Source organism: Sceloporus occidentalis, unplaced genomic scaffold, assembly GCF_023333645.1.
Source record: "Sceloporus occidentalis isolate IW3139 unplaced genomic scaffold, rSceOcc1.0.p SCAF_41, whole genome shotgun sequence".
NCBI classification, from domain to species: Eukaryota; Metazoa; Chordata; class Lepidosauria; order Squamata; family Phrynosomatidae; genus Sceloporus; species Sceloporus occidentalis.
Window position 1 is genome coordinate 3335634 of NW_028317021.1, and position 12068 is coordinate 3347701.

At 45.5% G+C, this 12068-nt stretch overlaps 2 protein-coding genes across 9 annotated transcripts in view; one reads left to right on the forward strand and one right to left on the reverse strand.

Moving 5' to 3' along the window:
- The window catches only part of COMT (catechol-O-methyltransferase), a 41056-nt gene that overhangs the window by 23427 nt on the left and 5561 nt on the right, over nt 1-12068 (reverse strand). Inside the window, exons 1-2 of one of the 8 annotated variants that reach the window (XM_089490096.1) lie at nt 10900-11035; nt 3070-3264 (exon numbers count right to left, since the gene is read on the reverse strand). The exons of 1 other annotated variant lie outside the window; for it this stretch is intronic. The gene's annotated coding sequence lies outside the window, so the exon portion shown is untranslated. Of the gene's footprint in view, nt 1-191; nt 289-2841; nt 3038-3069; nt 3265-8959; nt 8979-10899; nt 11036-12068 lie in introns of those variants that run through there. 6 more of the 8 variants (XM_089490097.1, XM_089490100.1, XM_089490098.1 and 3 more) reach the window with 6 other exon arrangements.
- Nucleotides 11207-12068, forward strand: part of TXNRD2 (thioredoxin reductase 2) — a 90426-nt gene continuing 89564 nt past the window's right edge. Inside the window, exon 1 of the mRNA XM_089490094.1 lies at nt 11207-11307. Within this exon, the coding sequence (XP_089346220.1) occupies nt 11229-11307 (79 nt within the window). The 5' untranslated portion in view covers nt 11207-11228. The remainder of the gene's footprint in view (nt 11308-12068) is intronic.

Genomic DNA, 12068 nt, shown 5'->3' on the forward strand with positions numbered 1-12068 from the left:
TCCTCCTTGTCCTCCACAGATTCGCTTCACGACAGCATGGGCAAACAAGAAGAAAGCGGAACAAGAGAAATGACCACCGTCTCATCTGTCTCTCGCCTTCCAATCTAGAGACATTTGAAACAACTAGAAGCAAAAACACAGCCCACCGATGGCCAGATCTGCCCCCAAGAGAAAACTGCATAAATATATACCTTTCTGAGTCAACTGGGACAGTCTCGGGTCTTTTTCCTAGGCTGGAAGGATATGGATTTTGCAGATGTCCTACAAGCTGCAGTATCCTCTTTGGTCACATTTGATCACATTACACTGAGTGCTTACAGGTTCCAAGAGCTCGTCCTCCCTCCTTGCCGCCCTCTTTCCCCCCTCCCTTTCTTCCCGCCTACTCAACTCCACAAGAAGCATTTCTTAAAAGACAAGGCTCAGCATTTCTCCAGAGGCATGCACACTTCTTCTTTCTTGGTTACTGGAGCCCAGGTAAAGGGCCCTTTTAAGCCAAAGTGGAGTTGCATCAAGATCACCCTCTGGCACATCCAGCTTGAGATGGTGAAGCATACACCTGGCATGCCAAAAGAGCCAGGTTGGATTCCCAGGAACTCCACTGAAAGGATCTCAGGAAGAAGCCACCATCTAAGGTCTTGGCCATCTTGCCAAGTGGAGTTGCATGAAGATCACTCTCTGGCACATCCAGCTTGAGATGGTGAAGCATACACCTGGCATGCCAAAAGAGCCAGGTTGGATTCCCAGGAACTCCACTGAAAGGATCTCAGGAAGAAGCCACCATCTAAGGTCTTGGCCATCTTGCCAAGTGGAGTTGCATGAAGATCACTCTCTGGCACATCCAGCTTGAGATGGTGAAGCATACACCTGGCATGCCAAAAGAGCCAGGTTGGATTCCCAGGAACTCCACTGAAAGGATCTCAGGAAGAAGCCACCATCTAAGGTCTTGGCCATCTTGCCAAGTGGAGTTGCATGAAGATCACTCTCTGGCACATCCAGCTTGAGATGGTGAAACATACACCTGGCATGCCAAAAGAGCCAGGTTGGATTCCCAGGAACTCCACTGAAAGGATCTCAGGAAGAAGCCACCATCTAAGGTCTTGGCCATCTTGCCAAGTGGAGTTGCATGAAGATCACTCTCTGGCACATCCAGCTTGAGATGGTGAAGCATACACCTGGCATGCCAAAAGAGCCAGGTTGGATTCCCAGGAACCCCACTGAAAGGATCTCATGCAACTCCACTTTGCCAGCCTGCAAAGTGGAGTTGCATGAAGACCTCCCTCTAGCTCATCCAGCCTGAGATGGTGAAGCATACAACTGGCATGCCAAAAGAGCCAGGTTTGATACTGAAAGGATCTCAGGAAGAAGCCACTAGGTGTTGGGGAAGGTTGCCACATACAGTTAAAAGTAGGGCAGGACTGCAAACTATTTCTGCCAACACCCTGGCAACATCCGCACAGGTGCCAGTTCTGAACTGGCAGAAAACCCTCAGTCAGAAATGGACGTAGCACATGCAGGAACCTTGAAGGAATGGACTTCTATGTGCCTTCTCTCACTTGTATTTACTTCTATGTGCTGTATATTTGACTAAGAGGTAGCAAACAGTACATATATATATACACAATATAGTTGGGAAACAGTTTGACTTTAGACAAAGGCTCACTGGTGTAGTTCCATTTTGTCCAACCTGGTGTTGTCCAGATGAGTTCAGCTTCCATAATCTCCAAATGGTATGGCCACCTGATTTGATGTAAAGCTTTTCCTCATAACTGCAGCTAAATCCACACTGCAGCAACAGTAGAATTTGACACCACTTTAACTGCCATGGATCAAAGCTATGGCACTTTGGGATTTGTAGATTTGTGAGATAGCCTTCTCTGTCACAAAGTACTGGTGCCACAACAAAGTATAAATTCCAGGATTCCAGAGCATTGCGCTATGGCAGTTAAAAACAAGCTTCATTTAAAGTGGTGTCAAACTGGATTATGCCTGCAGTGTGGACACAGCCTATGACCTACCAAACTGGAAGGATGCATTTTCATTCCTTCTTCAAAATAATGCCATTTGTCTCTCCATGGCTTCTTGTTTCACCACTTGCAGAGGGCCAAAAATTAGATGCAAAGTAGCAGCTTTGGAGGTGGGCTGAGCAACATGGGGACTACAGCAGGTGGGGAAGCAGAATGTGATCCTCTCCCCCATCATGCTACTTTTGCGTGCCTTCACAACAGACTTACGGAAACAGTAAGGTTGTTTTCTTGGCAAGATGTTTGGGGTCTTCTCAGCAAGAAACGTTTGCCATCACCTTGCCCTGAAGCTGAGAGTGTGTGACTTGCCCAAGGTCACCCAATGGGTTTCATGGCTGAGCAGGGAATCGAACCCTGGTTCCCACAGTCGTAGCCCAACACTCAGACCACTACAACACACTGGCTTGCCATCACATCCTGACAAAAATGCCCCCTTGAAACAAACAAAAGAAAAAGACAGAAGCCTGCACTGGCACCAGTGACCCTTCCCTTCCCAATGGAAACAGTAGCTTAAACTGTGAAGTTGAAAGCTTTCACGGCCGGCATCCATAGTTTTTTGTGGGGTTTTTTTTTTGGGGCTATGTGGCCATGTTCTAGAAGAGTTTATTCCTGAAGTTTCACCAGAATCTGTGGCTGGAGAATGTGCATTCTCTGAAGATGCCAGCCACAGATGCCGGCAAAACGTCAGGAATAAACTTTCCTGGAACATGGCCACATAGCCCGAAAAACCCACAAAAACTATAGTAAGCTTAAACTCCTTGGGGGAAATTTTTCACTAGGGCTACAATGGGAGAGCTAGGGTTAAATTCTCCTTTCTCACCCTGAATGGTCCCAGGACTATTCAGCCTTCCCTGCAGCAGCTATAGATGCTCTTCTTCATTCTCCTCCTCCTTCTTGTTCTCCTCTTCCCAGTCCCGAATTAACAGCTTGCAGTTCCCATCATACACACATTTGGGGCCCAGCTCTAAATTCTTGCAGAGGAATGCAATTATTCTGACATTTCCGAACAGGTTTAACTTCAGTTTACATAAATCTAGGTTCAACTTGCCTCCACACCAAAGTCCAACCATAGTTTACACAGGCAGTTCACTGGGCCCTCGGAGCTTTGAAGAGTTGCGGTCACGGGCAACTTCTAAAATCTCCCCGGTCACCATGGAGTGTGGGAATTGTAGCCTTCAACAGTCTCTTTTCTAAACTCTGCTGACATTGGGAATCAGACCTTCGGTGGTGGCAATGTCATCATCTGCATAAATGGGTCCAAACAAACAATTCCATGTTGTTGCTGTTGGGTGCCTCCATGTCATTTCCAATTTATGACACCCCTAAGGTAAACCTATCCTGGGGTTTTCATGGCACATTTCTTCAGAGGGGGTTTGCCATCACAATTTGAGGCTGAGAAAGTGTGACTTATCCAGTGGGTTTACATGGCCAAGCTGGGATTTGAACCCTGGTCTCCAGTCTCCTACTCCAACACTCAAACCACTGTGCCACACTGGCTCCACATTACCTTCACTTTTTTTATTACTTTGGGGGAAAATATATACAGTATATTCTGCAAGCAAGAGGCAGGGCAGTGGACTTTTTCCAGGTCAGCCAAGATCCACATCCTAAAAAATTCTATCTACAATTGACATTATATCAAGCGTTACCCCTAGCCTAACCATAAAAGCTTTTCTACTTCTAGCAACAACATAAGGTTACCTGGTTGCATCCAGTCTCTTGGCCTCACTTCATTAAGAGTGACAAACAACTCAGTAGCTCCTGGAACATAATAGTATTTGTTTCTCCCAGATGACCTTTTGGACTTAATGAAAACAATATTGATTTTTCTTGCCTTGCACACATCCATTCACTCTGTCTGATGCCACTGGTGGGACTGGGCATTGCTGCAGTTACATGCCATCAAGGCAGCTGGATTCTATGAGTCTATTTAATTGGTAAACTGCTTTGTGTCCCAATTTTTTTGGGAAAAGCAGGACATAATGAAAGCCACCTTGGGCAAGTCACACTCTCTCAGCCTCGGGGGCAAGCAAACTTCCTCTGAAGAAACCTTGCCAAGGAAACCCCAGGATAGGTTCTCCTTAGAGTCTTCATAAGTCAACAATGACTTGAAGGCAAACCACAACAATAGCTATGCTGGATTTACAGTACATCACAGTTGTATTGGAACATGCCTTTGTGCAACCGTCTATCAAGTGCAAGCATTTACACATTTATGCATTTACGTAGGATTGATACAAGGGTAAGTAACCAACAAGGATTCTGGCCAAAGGTTCCTATTCTGGTGTTTCAAGAATGCTCTGCTGGGGATGGATGAATCTATCAAGATCAAATGCACTCCGATGAGCATCTTCCCACTGTTCATTCCTTTCTGTTTATGTACTAAAGTCCCATATCCTACCCAACCCTGAAATGGTGTCTCAAAATACACACCATTTCATCTGCATCTCTTTTTAAAGTATGCACTTTGTGTCTTTCTCAAAGTTATATATATATTTCCCAACTGAAACAGTCTGCACACTTTGCAAACTGTGAGTTTTTGTGCATGATGCTTAGAATCAAATATACGCATTCCTGGATGCTGTTTGTGATCTCCGCTGTCAAGAGGATCAATTTAGAAGTCTGAAAGTGTCTTGGTTCCTGTTTAGGTTGAGGAAGTGCAACAATGGGTAAGCTCACGCTGTACTGCAAACTCAGTGAATTTCTCACCCGTTCCTGCTCTCTGCTCAAGATCATGTGCGTGTGTGCGCGTGCGCACAAGTCTTGTGTCGACTTATGACAACCCCATGAATTTCATAGGGTTTTCTTAGGCCAAGGAACACTTGACAGCATACAGTCAGCCCGCCTTATCCACTGACTTTGTATCCATGGATTCAAGCATCCATGGCTTGGAAATCTTTTCTAAAAATATAAATTCTAAGAAGCAAACCTTGATTTTTCCTTTTTATATAAGGGACACCATTTGACTATGCTGTTGTATTTAATGGGACTTGAGCATCCATAGATTTTGGTATCCACAGGGGGTCCTGGAACCAAACCTTAGCAGATACCAAGGGCCCACTGTACTCAAGCAGCAAAGCTCTGGTGCCAGATCAAATGGCAGTTCATCCTGGAGAGAAGTGACCAGAGGGGTCCCACAGGGTTCTGTCTTGGGCCCAGTGCTATTCAACATCTTTATCAATGACTTGGATGACAGAATTGGGTGTCAAATTTGCAGATGACACCAAATTAGGAGGAATAGCTAATACCTCAGAGGACGGGATCAAAATTCAAAATGACCTGAATAGACCAGAAAGCTGGGCCAAAGCTAACAAAATGAATTTCAACATGGAGAAATGCAAGGTACTGCACTTAGGGCAGAAAAATGAAATGCACAGATATAGGATGGGGGATACCTGGCTGAACAAGACTTATACGTGTGAAAGGGATCTGAGAGTCCAAGTAGACCATAAGTTGAACATGAGTCAACAAGGCGATGCGGCAGCTAACAAGGCCAATGCGATTTTAGGCTGCATCAATAGAAGTATAGTGTCTAGATCAAGGGAAGTCATAGTGCCACTATATTCTGCTCTGGTCAGGTCCCACCTGGAATATTGTGTCCAGTTCTGGGCACCACAATTCAAAAAGGACATTGAGAAATTGGAGCGTGTCCAAAGGAGAGTAACTAAAATGGTGAAAGGTCTGGAAACCATGCCCTACGAGGAACGACTTAAGGAGCTAGGGATGTTTAGCCTGGAGAATAGAAGGTTAAGAGGTGATATGATAGCCCTGTTTAAATATTTGAAGGGATGTCATATTGAGGAGGGAGCAAGCTTGTTTTCTGCTGCTCCAGACACTAGGGCCCGGAACAATGGAAAAGAGATTCCAGCTCAACATTAGGAGGAACTTCCTGACAGTAAGGGCTGTATGGCAGTGGAACACACTCCTTCCTCAAAGTGTGGTGGAGTCTCCTTCTTTGGAGGTCTTTAAACAGAGGCTGGATGGCCATCTGTCGGGGATGCTTTGATTGAGAGTTCCTGCATGGCAGAAGGGGTTGGACTGGATGGCCCTTGCGGTCTCTTCCAACTCTATGATTCTAGAATTCCCCAGCATTGAGCCACAGCAGTTAAAGTGGCATCAAACAGGATTATTTCTTTAGTGCAGATGCAGCCAATATCACCTTTCCAAGAAATCGGTGTGATATCTGTGGCCCTCTTTTCTCCCTATTGTATCCTCACAACAATCCTGTAATGTAGATTAAGCTTCACCAGACCCTGTTAAATTAGTTTTGCCCTCTCAAGAGGACCAACTCTTGCTCAGAGGAAGGTAATTCAGCCAGTGCACAGTACTCTTTCCACCATCTTCAACACCCAGGGATTATTTATGCAGGCACACATCTGTTCAACATATAATCATGGCAACTCTAGAGAATTCACAACCCTGAAGTATCAGATCTGCAGCAAATAATGCACATCTTAGTAAACAGGAATAGGAGCTCATCGTTCATACTTTAGGCATACAGCTTCAGAGGATCTGGATTCAAATGCGGGGACAATCAGAACAATGCTGATTTAAACAAAGAAACAGGGTCACCAGATGTCATAACTGCAGAGGAGGACAAGGCACCACCAAATGTAGGGCGTTCGAGAAAAATGTAGAACATTGCAAAGTAAAATCGAAAACCACTAATATAAATGGAATTTCATTTCATATGGTTCATTTACAGCTGTATTACATGTATTACATGTACTGCAGATTATGATGTGCTCAACTGTATTTTTTTGATTAATGTACCCTTGGTAAAATACCTTGCTGACTCGCAATATACTTATAGAACTCTGAGCCAGACAAAGGCTTCAAACTGGACTTTCCTGGCAACAAATCCTTGACCCAATCGACATTTAAATTATTCCTTTCCTCTGTCCATGGTGCTAACATTGGTCCAAAACACACCGCAGAAATAAGCCAGTTTGCAAGAGCTTGAACTGCCCTGGCTCAATGCTTGGGGATTCTGGCAACTGTAATTTTGTGAGACATTTAGCCTCCTCTGTCAGGGAGCTCTGGGGCCACAATAAACTATAATTCCCAAGATTCTCTAGCACTGAGCCAAGGCAGTTAAAGCAGTCTCAAACTGGATTATTTCTGTAGCCTGTTTTGGATCATAGTGCTTAGTAATGCTCCAAATGGAGGACATTTTGGAATTCCTCCTGGACAGAAGGCTGAAATGTAGGGTGCATCCTGGAAAAGGAGGACGTCTGGTCACCCTGCAAGGGAAGGACTGAAGCATAGCTGTAAGATGGGGTGGGGAACATGCAAACTCTCCCAGATATTGACAGATAACAACGCCCAACAGCCTAACCAACAGAGATAATGGTGAGAAATTGTGGGAGTTTTTGCAAGTGGGTATTAACATATTAAATAAGGGGATGCCACTCACAAAAGCTCTCACCCCCTTCACAGCATCAAGATTTATAGAAAGATGTTTTTTATGACGTTTAGATGTTAAGGTTTGTTGTAAAGTGTTTTTAATTAATATGCTGACTGATAATTGGTAATCTATTACTTGTGACTCCCCACTTCCCCATTGCTATTTATTGAAAATTTAATACATTTAAAAAATAGAATTAATGCAGTTTGATCATAGAATCACAGAGTCGGAAGAGACAACAAGGGCCACCCAGGCCAACCCCATTCTGCCATGCAGGAACACAGAATCTTTTAATACCCTTGGACGTAGTTCATCTGGTCCCAGAGACTTAAATTCATTTAGATTAACCAGGGGTCATTTCCCACTTGTTTGTTGAATCGAATCCTGATTTGCTCTTGCTGCATTTTGGCATTCAATTCAAAAATGCCCCTTGTTCCCACTATGAAAAGGGGTTTTCCCTTACCCCTATGAAATCAGTTCTATTTGTGGCTTGGTTGTCGTTCCCACTAGCAGCCCCACTGCAAAAGACACGTCAATCATTGTGACCTAAGCAAAAGCCCAGACTTACAATTCCTACATGGATCAAAAGGAAGGGGTAATGGTCAGTAGGCTTAACAAGGCTTGTCAGCCTCTCTGTCACATCACGGATCTTTGCCCCAGGGAGACAACACACCTCCTGAGACATCTTGTCAGGCCTGCAAACCACTGCTTCCATACCCCTCAGCAAGGAGACCCCTATCACCACCACACACCTCCTCGTAGGCTTAGCTTGTGGTAGTACCCCCAGGGTCCCCTGCACTTTCCCTGAGGACTGTCCCTGCTGCTCTTCCTCATCACGCCTGACAAGGGAAAGAGCTTCAAATCAATTCTGTAGCTGCAATCTCTCAGAACGATCCCTGGTTTCCCTATTTCTGTGTGTGACATTCCTCCAACCGTCTACCTCCTGCAAATGTGAAGGCACCTCCTCTATAGAAACTTCCTGTGTATGTTCCGCATCCAAGACTGTCCATTTCGTTATGTCCAGGAAAACCTCTTGCTCCCTATGATGCTGAAGTGTAGCTACCTGGGCCTCCAGCTGCTGGACTTTCTCTTCTAAGAGGGCTACCAACTTGCATTTAGTGCAGGTGAAGTTTCCCACATCTGTAGGCAAGAAGACAAACATCCCACAAGTGTTGCAGGTGACTGCAGCAGGGCCTTCAGTGTCCATACTGAGAAGTTGGGGGTTAGAAGCTGGCCCTTGTGGTCTCTTCCAACTCTACGATTCTATGAAGTCTTAAGCAGGCACTGAAACAGGAGGGCTTCCCCCTTTAAAAAGTCCCCTGTTAAACACCCACGTAAAGGACCCCTGTTGGCCTGGCCTTTGTCCCCAAGTTCTGTCAGTGGGTTCAAGGTACTGAGGCTATAGCTATATAGAGAGCTCCTGGCTGCTAGCTCCTTCATTGCCTCTGAACAAAAGCCCCCCACAAGCCCCTTAAAGAAAAAAACCATGAAAAAGTAAAAGAGAACTGTTCAAACACTGTTCTCAGCTCACCTTCTGCTCTGTGCTGAGTCTTCCTTGACTGTGAAAATTCCTCTGGCGGCAGTTATATAGAACTAGCCTGCTAGCTCCACCCCCAATGACTCACAGAAGCCCCACCCCCTCAGCAACAAACATACACTCCCAAGTTTTTTAAAAAATTAAAAACTCACCCAACCAAAATGGTCGCCCAGAAACAGCTTTCTGTCTTCTCCCTGTGCAGGAAGTGTTTTAACTCTCAGGGCTCCATCCTATGGATTCCTGAGATTTGTAGTTTGTTGTGGCACCAGAACGCTCTGACAGAGAAGGTAAAATATCTCACAAAACGACAAATCCCGGAATTCCATGAGATTGAGCCATGGCCGTTTAAAGTGGTGTCAAGCTGCATGAATTCTGCACCGCAGACGCAGCCCTTGCGCCGAATCCTATTTAGACTCCAAGAAGGATGGCTGGGACTAATTCCTGGTTTTATAAGCCACTCGGAGGGCCTTTGGGGGATACGCAGTAGGCTAAGACTGTTTAAATAATGACACGATAATGAAACAATCAAGGAGAAGATAAAGCAAAACAGTGGGATCAAAGGTGCCAAATAAAAAATTCTTGCATTAGCTACATGGATCAGAAAAAGGCTGCATTTGCCCTCACACTAACGTCTCCTTAACCATTTGGCAGAGTTTGGAGAAATCCAATTTTTTCAGCTACAATGTTTTGGGAGCCGTAGTCTAAATCGGTAATTCTTCCCAGCTCCCCACTGGGATTTATGCAAGTTTCGACTTGCCTTTCAGCCATTCATTCTGCTCCAAGTTGGGACTAGCATTGGGATTTAGCAGGCCTCTAGCTATATAGCTCTAGCTCTGTGCAGGTACATCCAAAGTACAGAATGGCCAGTCGCCATGCCAGCCGGGGGATTCTGGGAGCTGCACTTCAAGAAAAGTTGTTGGTTTTTTTCAAACTCTGCTTTTGCATTTTTGTGTTCCCAGGCATCGTGTGACTATTATTTGCTATTTGACGTTTTTAATTTGTTGCCTGTTTTATTGAACCCTTTCCTGTATTGTTATGTATTATTTATATGTATGATGGTATTATTTCTTAGATTGTACGCCATGGGCAGGTTTACTCTTATCTATTTTATTGTTTGTATGTACAGCTCTGTGCAAACCTACAGCGCTATATAAGTAAATAAATAAATAAATAAATAAATAAATTCATCCCTTCCCTGCTAAACAAGAGCAGACACGACTATGGGCCACGAAATTTCTTAGCTGGAAAAACAATCCCACGATATGTCGCATGCAAACCGCGAGGCTAGTGACTCCCACCCAACCATCATCTAACTATTATTATTATTATTATTATTATTATTAGAAACATAGTAACATTCTTCAGGACATTAACAATAACAGCAACAACAATAATAATACACCTGTCCCTCCACATTTGCTGGGGTTAGGGGCACAAGACCCCCGTGAATATGGAAAAACCGCAAATAACAAAAACACTGTTTTTACCTGAGAGGACACCTCTCTAGGAATCTCTAGGTCCTCCAGTGCAACTCTGTGGTCAACATCAGTCAGCCATTGAATCATAGAATAATAGAGTTGGAAGAGACTGCAAGGGCCATAGAGTTGCGCTGGAGGAGCTACAAAGGCCTAGTGGAGTGTTCTCTCTAGGAATCTCTAGGTCCTCCAGCGCAACTCTGTGGTCAGCATTTGCCAGACATCGACCATAGAGTTGCACTGGAGGACCTGTATATTCCTAGAGAGGACATACGAATCAAATCCGTGATGAACCAAAGCTGCTAAAGCCAAAGCCGCAAATGTGGAGGGATGAGTGTAATAGTAACAACAACAACAAAAAAACAGCAGCAATAATAGTAATAATAGTAGCAGTAACAACAATAGTAACAACAACAATAGTAATAGTAATAATAATAATAATAAGAAGAAGAAGCTCACCCAGCCATCCCCCAAGTGCAGCTTTGCCCCATTCCATCGCTTTTGGGGCCAGCTAGGACTTCCCCGCTGGGCTACACCTGTTGGATTTCGGCCAGGGCAGAGGTGGCTAACCGAGTGCCTGCTTTCCTTGGCCCCGCCCACGCGGCTCCCGCTTCCCCACGTGACTCTCTTTTCCTCCTCCCCCCTTTTTTTCAGCGAGGGAACATAAACGCTTCCTTCCTAGCGGCTTCTTTACCGATTCTCAGGCGCGCCTTAGCCACCTCCCCAGTTGACCCAGAAAGGCCCCCTTCCCGGAAGGGTCCTGAGGGAATGCTCGGCTGCCGTACAGCATGGCGGCGCTAATGCGCATGGTTCCCCGCTTCCGGCTCCAGCCTGGGCTCCTCCGTACAGTGCGGGCCCTGTCCTCAGGTACTGGGGTTTATGGACTTCCACAAGGCCTTGAATGACGGATCCTAGGATTCTGAAGGATGGCTGTGGGGTGCATCTACACTGTAGAAGTCGTGCAGTTTGGTACTCCTTTAAGTGCTGTGGCTCCATCTTCTGGGATCTGTAGTTGCACAAGGGCTTGAGCCTTTTCTGGCCAAGGGCATGGAGGCCTCACCCAACTACAGATCCCAGGATTCTGGAGGATGGGTGCCATGGCCGTTAAAGTGAGGCACATCTACACTGTAGAAGTCATGCAGTTTGGTACCCATTTCACTCCTGTGGCTCTCTCTTCTAGAATGTGTAGTTTCCCAAGGTCTGGAAAGCTGCTCTGCCAAAGAGGGCTGGTGCCTCACCCAACTACAGATCCCAGGATTCTGGAAGATGGGTGCCATGGCCATTAAAGTGGGGTCTGCACCGTAGAAAATATGCAGTGTGGTACCCCTTTAAGTGCTGGGATGTGTAGTTTCACCAGGTCCTGAAAGCTCTGCCCAACAGCCAGAGTGCTCCACCAAATTACCAGTCCCAGGATTTTGGAGGATGGGTGCCATGGCAGTTAAAGTGGGGTACGTCTATACTGTAGAAATCATACAGTTTGATACCCCTTTAGGTGCCATGGCTCCATCTTCTGGAACCTGTAGTTTCTCTGCCAAAGAGGGCTGGTGCCTCACCTGACTACAAATCCCAGGATTCGAGACTGCAGTGGTCCCGAAACTCTGGGCCTCCAGATGTTTTGGACTTCAACT